At 34.7% G+C, this 10888-nt stretch overlaps 1 protein-coding gene and 1 pseudogene across 3 annotated transcripts; both read left to right on the forward strand.

Annotated features, from left to right (window-relative positions):
- The first annotated feature begins 2064 nt into the window (after window positions 1-2064).
- On the forward strand, window positions 2065-3553 carry LOC105803361 (copper-transporting ATPase RAN1-like; annotated as a pseudogene).
- A 3245-nt stretch (window positions 3554-6798) lies between these two features.
- Window positions 6799-10888, forward strand: LOC105783698 (protein trichome birefringence-like 18). 3 transcript variants are annotated; one of them, XM_012609471.2, is made up of 5 exons: window positions 6799-6890; window positions 7339-8026; window positions 8264-8404; window positions 9093-9367; window positions 9758-10888. In XM_012609471.2, the coding sequence occupies exons 2-5, from the start codon at window positions 7540-7542 to the stop codon at window positions 10562-10564; spliced, it is 1710 nt and encodes a 569-aa protein (XP_012464925.1). In that variant the 5' UTR covers window positions 6799-6890; window positions 7339-7539; the 3' UTR covers window positions 10565-10888. The 3 variants fall into 3 exon arrangements, with proteins under 3 accessions (XP_012464925.1, XP_012464769.1, XP_012464851.1); XM_012609315.2 differs by having other exon boundaries at window positions 6828-7054; XM_012609397.2 differs by having other exon boundaries at window positions 6836-7065.

The raw sequence follows: 10888 nt of genomic DNA on the forward strand, positions 1-10888 counted from the left end.
GTTGTTAGATCCTAGAGGTCCTGTGTTCTTTATGGCTACCAGTCCGTCTGTTGTGCAGTCTGGGATGGCTTCAATTGTGTCTGAAGCTGTTGTTGATAGTCGATTCTTTGCTATCAAGAAGATTAGTATTTTACTTGATGATACTAATTACCTGCTATGGTGTCAACAGGTTCTTTTGGCTGTTAAAACTTACAATCTGCAACAATTTCTTGACTCTAGCACGGTTCCTCCTCTTCGACAGGTTGTGAGTGAAGAAGGAATTCTTCAGGATAATCTTGCGTTTTCAAGATTTCAGCAGCAAGATTGTGCTTTGGCTTCTTGGCTATTGTCCTCTGTCAGCCCAACTGTTTTGCCGCATCTAATCGGGCTGGAGTCTAGTGCGCAAATATGGAGTGCAATTGTTGCTTTGTATGGTAGCAAAACCACTTCTCGGTTGATGTTCTATCGAAGGGCTCTTCATTCTCAGCGAAAAGGTGAGCTATCTATGAAAGATTTCTTGATGAAAATTAAAAGCTATTGTGACAGTCTTGCTAGTTGTGGTGAGGTTATTAGTGACCATGAGCATGTCACTGCCATCTTTAATGGTTTGCCACTGGATTATGAGGCAGTTATTGCTATTATTACTGCTAGTCAGGTGCCTTATAGTGTGCAAGGAGTGACCACAATCTTGCTTGATGCGGAAGCCCGACAAAATGTTATTGTGTGTGAGACATCTAGCTCTGCTAATCTAGTATCTCATCAAGCTCCAACCTTGGTGCCTGAGCCTGTCAATACACCTGCCTATCGTCCTTCGATAAATGTTAGAAGTAGAGGGCGTGGTCGCTCATTTGGATCACGTGTACAGTGTCAACTGTGTGGCAAATCAGGACATCTTGTTGATCGGTGCTATTATAGATTTGATGCCTCATACAAAAATGTTGGTTATAGACCCTCTATGGCTCTTCAAGCAAATCTCAGTACGTTTGGACATGGTGCTGCAGTTGTGTCTTAGCCACCATCTGTGCCTGCTGCATATGTATCTAGTCAGAGTTCACCATCTGTGCCTACTGCATATGTACCTAGTCAGAGTTCATCATCGGGTTGGTTGTGTCCACTTGTTTCAACGATATAATACCAAGAAGTATTATTGAACTCACCTATTCAACACATTTACAGCAAGCATATTTATAGCAGTAGACTTATAACAGACTAACCAACTTAACTAATATCTGCTAACTGCTAACTGCTAACTGCTAACTACTATTAACTAACTAACTGTGTATTAGTTATACTAACATTCTCCTGGTTTTGTTTATTTAAAAACTCGAAGAACATTCATTAACTAGACAAACTCGCAGACTTTGTTTGAACCCAGTAAACCGTTTTGGTGGAACAGCCTTGGTGAGACCGTCAGCAATTTGGCTTGCTGATGAAACAAAATTAACTTGAAGAACACCATCAAGAACATTTTCCCGTACAAAGTGATGATCAATCTCCACATGTTTCATTCGAGCATGATGAGTTGGATTTGCAGCCATGCTAACTGTGGAAGTATTATCACACCACACGACTGGTATCTGACACAGTGACAGCCCAATCTCATCTAACAACTGTTTAATCCAAAGTAACTCTGACATACAATTTGCTAGGCTTCGATACTCAGCTTCAGAGGATGACCTGGAGACCACTGCTTGCTTCTTAGAGCACTAGGCAATCGAATTTCGTCCCAAATACACAACATAGCCAGAAGTAGACCTCCGATCTTCAACAGAAGTAGCCCAGTCGACATCAAAATAGCAGACTAACTGAAACTGCCCTTCCGTGAAACATAACCCATGATTCATAGTCCCTATAAGATACCGTAGAACGCGCTTAACAGCCTTCCAATGATCCTCACTAGGAGCATTCATATACTGGCTTAGCTTATTGACAGAGAAAACTAGGTCAGGACGTATAACACACAAATATTGAAGCATACCGACTGTGCTGCAATACAGATGAATATTCGCAAACAACGATCCACTATTTGAAACAACAAGCTTTGGAGTACTCACCATAGGAGTAGGTGTGGGTGACGGACCCGACATGCCTGTTTTATTAAGAATCTCTTCAACATATTTCTTCTGAGTCAAACATAAGCCTTGACTTGTGTGTTGAACCTTAATGCCCAAGAAAAAATTGAGTCGGTATGCGCTGATGATCCCGACGACGTAGAGGAAGGTACTCGACTCTTAGATTCATACGAAATAGGAGATTATAAGTTGGAAAATATTGAAGAAGGTAGTATGCGGAGAATTTAGGTCACTGTAACGGGGATGACATGTGCCGCCTATTCCAATTCCGTTGAGGCTGCTTTGAAGAACATCAATGGGGTTTTAAGAGCATTCGTGGCTTTGTTGCAGAACCATGCTGATGTTGTTTTTTATCCTACTTTGGTTAAGGATGAAGACATAAAGAATGCCATTGAAGATGTAGGGTTTGAGGCAGAAATTCTACCTGAACCCAGCAATGTTGGAACAAAGCCACGTGGAGTGCTTGTGGGGCAGTTTACAATAGGAGGTATGACCTGCGACTGTGTCAACTCTGTTGAAGGCATTTTGAGAGATCTTCCGGTGTTAGTAGGGTCATTTTGTTGCTTTAGCCACTTCATTAGGGAAGTTGAATATAATCCCATTGTAATTAGTAAAGATGATATAGTCAATGCAATTAAAGATCTGGTTTTGAAGCCTCACTTTGCGGGGTAATGAGCGAGGATAAAATCATACTTGGGGTTGCTTGATGTTTTAACGAGCTAAATGTACTGACTTATCAAAGGCATACTTAGCGACTTGAAAGGGTTCGACAATTTCGTTTTGTGAAGTTCGGAGAACTTGAAGTTCTTTTTATCTGAAGTTGTCAGTTCAAGATCCTTGGTTGATGGAATTGAAGGAGGAAGTAAAGGGAAGTTCAAACTACGTGTTATGAACCCATATGCAAGATGACTACTAAAGATGAAGAAACCTCAATTATGTTCCAGTTTTTTACTTCCAGTTTGTTTCTCAGTATTCTTGTCTTTCTGATTCGAGTAGTTTGTCCCCATATACCCTTGTTAGATGCCTTCTTGCTCTGGAGATGTGGACCTTTCTTAATGGGTGATTGGTTGAAATGGGCATTAGTAAGAGTTGTTCAGTTTGTTATCGGGAAGTGCTTCTACGTGGTAGCTGGTAGAGCTCTTCGAAATGGTTCTACTAACATGGATGTTTTAGTTGCATTGGGTACTTCAGCTTCTTATTTCTACTCTGTTGGTGCTCTTCTTTATGGTACCATAACTGGGTTTTGGTCACCAACATACTTTGAAACAAGTTCCATGCTGATAACGTTTGTATTATTGGGAAAGTATTTAGAATGCCCTGCAAAAGGGAAAACATCAGATGCTATCAAGAAGCTAGTAGAACTTGCGCCAGCTACAACATTGTTGGTAGTTAAAAACAACAGTGGAAACATTATTGGAGAAAGGAAAGTTGATGCTTTGTTAATTCAGCCTGGTGATATATTAAAAGCTTTTCCTGGTGCTAAGGATCATAACATGCTCTGATACCATGTTATGATATAATACCAAGAAGTATTATTGAACTCACCTATTCAACACATTTACAGCAAGCATATTTATAGCAGCAGACTTATAACAGACTAACCAACTTAACTAATATTTGCTAATTGCTAACTAATATTAACCAACTAACTGTGTATTAGTTATACTAACATCTGTTTTTTATACAATGTCTAGAATTATCTATAGTCCATCCTCAACTTATAAATAGAAAAATAATACATTTCAGCACACTCGAATCCACATCATCCTGCATTAGAAGTGATTATCTCCAAACTACGCATTTTAATTGCATTCAAATATCCTTTAATTTTACTAATTGAGTCTTAACTCGATTGGCATTGATATTGTTGCTAATGCAAGAGAACATAGATTTGAGGACACTGTAACATATTATCCTCTTATTTAAAGATTGAAGAAGAACTATAGATAATTTTAAACATTAATTAAAAAAATTATCATTTAATTTTCATCTCAAATTATTGATGTGAGTTGCCTTCCAAATCAGCCACGTCTTTGCTTTAATTAGATTACAAGTCTTCGTTGTCTGGTGATTGCTTCTTCCAATGTAGCTTTTTAAATCCCTCCATTATATGGCTGCCATTATTGTCCCCTGCCAACGGCCTACTTGTCGTCCCCTGCTTAGATTTGCTTCAATTCTTTTACTTTTCGCCTACCACAATACTTGCTTCGTGGCTGCCTCTACTTGCTTTTAATTGCCACAGCCGTACATAAGCCAAAATTTCTTCAACCCCAACCCCCCCAAAACTCTCCAAATCGAGTTGCTGCTAAATTACTCTATTCGAGAGCTGTCTAATTAAGTTTAATTCAGGTATAGTTGACATGTCATAGAGTATTCCATTATTGCTTATTATTTATTGCGGACTGCTTTAAGCGTCCAAGAATATTGTTATTGTCGTGCTTTGTACATTTAGTGTACGGTTGGTCATTGATTAAGTGTGGGTTTAGATGGACATTTAACTTACTTTTTGGTTCACGCTTCAATATCACTATAGTATCTAATCTCACCTCCAATGCTATTTTTACACTTACCGCAGGTAAACACACCACCCATCCAAACATCCCCTAGTTAAGTTTATAGCTCAACAGAGTATTGTCATTATTAATACTTGTGTCATTTTTCATTGATCGTTTAGGGTTTGGTTGGACACTTGTGTGTTCAAGTATTTTTCCTCGTGTTACTTGGTCAAAATGATTAAATCAACTAAAACATTGAATTAAAATACTATTGTTATTTATTGAATGTTTTGATAATGTTTCCTTGTTATTTTAAATGTTATTTTGTGACTGATTTATGATTGTACCGCATCTTTGAAAAATTCTATTGAACATGACTTTCACTTCTTGAATTATTACATAAACATATATTATATAAATATAATATTTGTATCTGATTAGAATGCTTTTATTTTAACTATACACATTGGTAGTTTAAAATGTATTGGATCACCACTGAGTTGTAAGTATTGAATCATCATTGAGTTGTAAAAAGCTCAGCGTTTGGATTTTTAATTCCATGCACAGGTAAAAGGTAGTTCACGAGTTCGTGTTCGAGCAATATCTCCAAAGTGTCTCTGCAATCCATTTTTCATAAAGAGACTTTTCTCATAGTTTTAGCCTTGGCATATAGTTAGGACAATTCGATTAGTTGATCACTTTTATATTGGTTAATAGTTTGGTTATTTGACTAAATTGTGTTAACTGGTTTTATTTTTTTATATTTATTTTTATAAGCATGCTTTTTAATTTTTAATTTTATTTGTATGTTTTATTTTTATATTTTGATGTGTATTAAATAAATGATTGATAAAGAAAATTGCTTTGACTATCATTATAACGCTCCAATTTATTAACTTATTCTACCCAAAAAAATAGTTAAATGCTTTGCATCATTTAAAAAAGATATTGTGTGAATTATATACATTCTGTAACTACATATTACTATACATTTATAAAATTTTAGCAACCTAATTTTTTTGACCTTTAATATTTTTGTTAAAAATTATAAGTCAGTAATTTTTAAAAGTTAAATTAAATGGATAACAGTTAATTTGTTTATAGACCTATCAAACATGGTTCGATCTCTTAACATATTAATTTTAATTTTATATAATATAAACATTTTAATTTTAATTTTTATTTAAAAATTATATAATATAAACATTTTAATTTTAGCCACAAAAATAATAGTAGTAGTTATTTAATAAAAATGTATATTAATCATTTCCTAATTAACTTAGTATCCGGTTAATTTGTGACCCTAACTCAATAAAATTTTTAATTTAAATAAATTTTTTAAACTTATTTTAATCTTTGTATAACTGTTATAAATAATTCAATCACTTTAAAGTAAAATTTTCTAATCAAAACTGTATTGATATATAAGTTTCAAATTCTGCTTTAAAAATCTTTAATATTAATTCTGTTTTATTTGAAAATAATAATTTAAATTATGATAATAAGTTTTGATCATATCTTCTCTTTATAAAACAATACTTAAAACTATCCATAATCTCTCTTCAACTCATAATTAAGAGAATAATGCGCTTCAATGCACTCGAACTCACGTCCTCCTATATTGGGAACAATAACCGTGTCAATTAAACTAAAACTCAATCGACACATTTGTATTTAATATTTAATCTTTCACATAAAAATTAATGTTAAAAGTCTAAATTTAATTCAAAATATTTTGTTAAATAAAACTAATATATAACTTAATATATTTTTGAGAAAAATGGTAAATTTTAACTTATACAATGTCTTAATATCTTTTCGTTTTAAAATTTTAAATATTATTGCAATTTTAATTATATATTTAATTTTAACAAAATATATAATTAATTTTTAAGAATATTATTATAGGTTCTAATATATGTGTTTTTTAATACCATGTTTAGAATTATCTATTGCTCCTTTTAACTCATAAATAAAAGGATAGCCGCTCAAATTCATCGACAAAAATGCTTATGCCAATTGATAATAAAATATATAATTTTAAATATTCAAATTTTGTACCAAAGTTTTAACAAATAAATATAATATATTTAAATAAAAAATAAAACTAGTTTTACTAAATTGACTTTTGACTTAATTAAATATTTTTGAAAAAAATATCAAAGTTCATTCTTTAGTTATTTAACATTGTTTTATGGTAATGATGCATCGTAATTAGTAAATAAGTTTGGTTGTTAACCTTCTCTGTAATTTTCTTCGTTAGAAAACTCGAGGACAATCTCTGACAAAAAAAAATTGAAAAAAAAAGGGGTTGTAAATGGAAGTGTTTAATAAGAGAAATAAGGTGGAGCACAAAATCCCCAACAAATTTTTTTTAAAAGAAATTCTGTACTCCAAATTGTTTAATAAATTCCCTTCGCCCGATCCGAGCCAATTTTTTTCTCTCTCTAAGATCGCACCAAAAAAAAAAAAAAAGTTTTCTCCTTCCTCTCTTGTTCTATGAACATTGTAAGTTCGAGGTTGGATTTCGGATTTCTTTTTTGGAATTCCATATCGGCATTCAATTTTTTATTTTATATTATTTGGATTTTGATAAATTGGGGGGGGGGGGGGTTCATTATATTTAATTATGCTTTAATTGTGTGCTTATCTTCTTTCATCAAACACAAAAAAAGTTTCCCATTTTGAAAGTATGTTGAAAGATGTCTACTATTTCCTTTAGTAGTTTTATGATTTTCCTAATTTTGGGAATTTCCGTGTTTGACCACGCTTCTTGTTTTCTGATTTTGTAGGTTTATCTTTTTCTCAGGATTGGAGGAGGAATTCAACCCTTTTAAACCCCTAATCCTGCATTTAATTACCAATTTACAGGTCTGGTATTGGTGGGGCATTTCCAAAATCACAAATTCGAGCGTTTCAATCTATGACAGTTTAGTCAGGTTGCTGGTATTCAAACATTTCATGTTAAACGATTCTTTTCTACTACTTTTACCATGACATTGGCTTCCTCAAAAACTTCTCTTAAAATGGCTGCTTTCCCACGGGGCGTTTCCTTCATTGCAGCTTCAATGGCATTACTAGCAATGTTCTTAATTTTTGGTTCTTGGCTTCTGGTTTCATATCCTATCACTTCAACTGTTAGTGAGTATATTTCTGGTGTCAATAGGAAAATAGTTTTGCCTGCTAAGGATGTATCAGGGTCGAGTTTAGAACAGCTCACAATGACTTCAAATAGTTCTGGTGTTGATAATAGTGAAGATGCACAAGTATCCATTAGATCTTCTGTTGATAAGGATTCATTGCAATCGGAGTCTAACAAGCAACTGCCTACTACAAAAGATTCAGTTGATTTAAGAAGAAATGAGATACCGGAGGAACCTGTACAGCTTCCAGAATCTTCGTTTGGAGCAACAGAAAAGAAGGTGAGCACTTCAAGTTCTGCATCTAGCAATGCATCTGAGAGCAATTCAGTTGAGTCAGGTACCGTTCTTATAAACTTGTTTCAATCAACATTTTGTAGTTTTGCCTGCTTCTATTTCTGATCAAAGTGCTGATAAGAATGTAGATTAAGATCATATAATGTAAAATTGCTTACAATGAGTTCAAATAACTCTGTTGTTGATAATAATGAAAATGCACTAGTATCCATTATATCTTTTCTTGATAAGGATACATTGCAATCCGAGTCTAATGAAAAGCTGCCTACTTCTCAAAAAGGTTCTCTTGATTCAAGAAAAAATGGGGTGCTGGAGAAACCTGGACAGCTTTCAGAGTCATTGTCTAGACCAACAGAAAAGAAGGTGGACACTTCCAGTTCTGCATCTAGCAATACATCTGAGAACAATTCAGTTGATTCAGGTAGTATTCTTTTACTCTCAGTTTGATGTAACATCTGATTTTAGATCAATTATTACCTTGCATACTTCTTCTTCTTTTTTTATTGCTTTTGCTAAAGTAGAGCTGGAATCTGCATCTTTTACTGGTTCCATATAGGAACCTGGTGATGCTGGTTTATTATATTCTCTAAGAGGTTTATGGAAGATCTCTAACATGGGATCTTTCTATTACATGGTTTATTTATCAAGACTAGTGTCAAGTTTGTTCTACGCTTACGTCTTGCTTACCTTTTATTCCCCAGATTATGGTACAAAGTTTCTCAAAGCTGAGGGAAGATACGCAGAATGTGAATATTGAAATGTTTTGTGGTCAATTATCTATTTTGTGTGGCATTGTTCAGAAATTGATGCATTTAAATGTGGAAGTCCCAATTCTGTACTTGCTATTTGAAATATCTGATAATACTTCTTTTAATTTAATCATAATTTTCTTGATGTGCTAATAAACTGCTATTAAACTATATGATTATTTACAGAAGAAAATGAGAGAGATAAAGTTCCATAGGCATCTTGTCAGCTATATTGATCCCTGTTTTCTTTGTGTGGGAGACAATGTTATTTTTGAAGTCTTCCTTAAGTATTTGCATCCTATCTTCTCTTCCAGTCCCTCTTTGATGTTCTGATTCTCATTTTGATTGGTTGGTCTCTAGGCTGTGATCTGTACGATGGAAAGTGGTTCTATGATCCACAAGGGCCATCATACACCAACTCCTCTTGCCCTATCATAACACAGATGCAGAATTGCCAGGGTAATGGGAGGCCTGACAAGGATTATGAGAATTGGCGTTGGAAACCCTCTCAATGTGCCCTTCCCAGATTTGATGCTAAGAAGTTTCTAGAGTTGATGAGAGGAAAGACACTTGCTTTCATTGGTGATTCTGTTGCTCGAAATCAGATGGAATCAATGGTGTGTCTTCTCTGGCAGGCAAGTACCTTGAATTCTAAACTGCCAGTTATTTCTGAAGACAAAACATTGTCAAACTCTGAGATTGGTGCAAGTTTGCACCATAATTTTTCTAACAAAGGGAAGAACTCTGGTTTCTTTTAACTGGTTGTTTGCTTTCTTCAGATTTTTCTTAGCTTAAAAATATTAGAAAAATGGTAGCTTTGTGATAGGCTCTTGTGGCTTAGAGGTTTCATATATTATTAGCATTAGTAAAAAAAATTAGTAATTTTCTATCACTTTGTATTCTTCAAGTGTGAGAAACTAGATATGTACTCTGTGCACCTATTTTCATGATATAGATTGATCTTTTGGACTCTTTTCTTCCTTAGTACTGGTTTCTCATGAAAGAAAAATTTGGGATAATTTCAGGTTGAAGTTCCAAAAAATCGAGGAAATCGAAGAATGCATCGATGGTATTTCAAGTCTACATCTGTAATGATTGTCCGGGTATGGTCCTCCTGGCTTGTCCGTCAAACTAATGAAAAATTTGACTTTGCTCCCGAAGGTGTTACCAAGCTGCATCTCGATGCTCCTGATGACAACTTGATGGAACTCATCCCAAAGTTTGATGTGATTGTTCTTTCTTCTGGCCATTGGTTTGCCAAACAGTCTGTCTATGTATTGAACAATGAGATTGTGGGAGGACAATTATGGTGGCCGGATCGTTCTCGTCCTATGAAGGTCAATAATGTTGACGCATTTGGAATATCTGTTGAGACAATTCTGTCTGCTCTTGTTACACATCCTAATTACACAGGCCTGACTATTGTACGTTCCTTTTCTCCTGACCATTATGAAGGTGGAGCTTGGAATACAGGTGGATCATGTACCGGAAAGGTAAAGCCTCTTGCAACTGATGAACTAGTGGAAAATGGCTTTACGAGTATAATGCATAAGAAACAAGTGACGGGTTTTGAACTTGCTGTTAAGAAAGCGACGAATAAGTCCAAGTTGAGGATGATGGATATTACCAAAGTGTTCGGGTATCGACATGATGGGCATCCAGGCCCTTATCGAAGCCCTGATCCAAATAAGATCACAAAAGTTGGCCCAAACGGAAAGCCTCCACCTCAAGATTGCTTGCACTGGTGCATGCCAGGTCCTGTTGATACCTGGAATGAATTAGTGCTGGAGATTATAAGAAGAGACTTTGAGGGTCATCAAAACTTTCCATGACAAGGATAGATGTGGTTTCAGTGAGAAACTCCCACATGATTGTGCCTTTGTAAGTGAATGAAACAGGTAACATATTAGAGACAGAGATGCATGGCTTGGTCCGACTTGAGGCGATAGCTAGTCCCTTTGTTTATACCCTTTATTAGAGTCACAGAGAGAAATGAGCTGTTGTAGCGGATTGAAAGATTGATAGCTTGCTTTCTAATATATATTGATAGCTGTTCTACTTTTTGTGATATTGTATCTGAGAATATTTGATTGTTTTTTACAATAGGATTATTCACTATTTAAATTACTTAACATATCTTAAAATATGTTTCATTA

This window comes from Gossypium raimondii, chromosome 7, assembly GCF_025698545.1.
Source record: "Gossypium raimondii isolate GPD5lz chromosome 7, ASM2569854v1, whole genome shotgun sequence".
Classification (NCBI taxonomy): domain Eukaryota; kingdom Viridiplantae; phylum Streptophyta; class Magnoliopsida; order Malvales; family Malvaceae; genus Gossypium; species Gossypium raimondii.

What these genes read in the sequence shown, in the direction of transcription:
- LOC105783698 (XM_012609471.2), top strand. Translation starts at nt 7,540, where the DNA reads ATGACATTGGCTTCCTCAAAAACTTCTCTTAAAATGGCTGCTTTCCCA. An exon ending in GAGCAATTCAGTTGAGTCAG is followed by an intron (nt 8,027 to 8,263) that starts GTACCGTTCTTA and finishes CTTCTCAAAAAG; the next exon opens with GTTCTCTTGATTCAAGAAAA. An exon ending in GAACAATTCAGTTGATTCAG is followed by an intron (nt 8,405 to 9,092) that starts GTAGTATTCTTT and finishes GTTGGTCTCTAG; the next exon opens with GCTGTGATCTGTACGATGGA.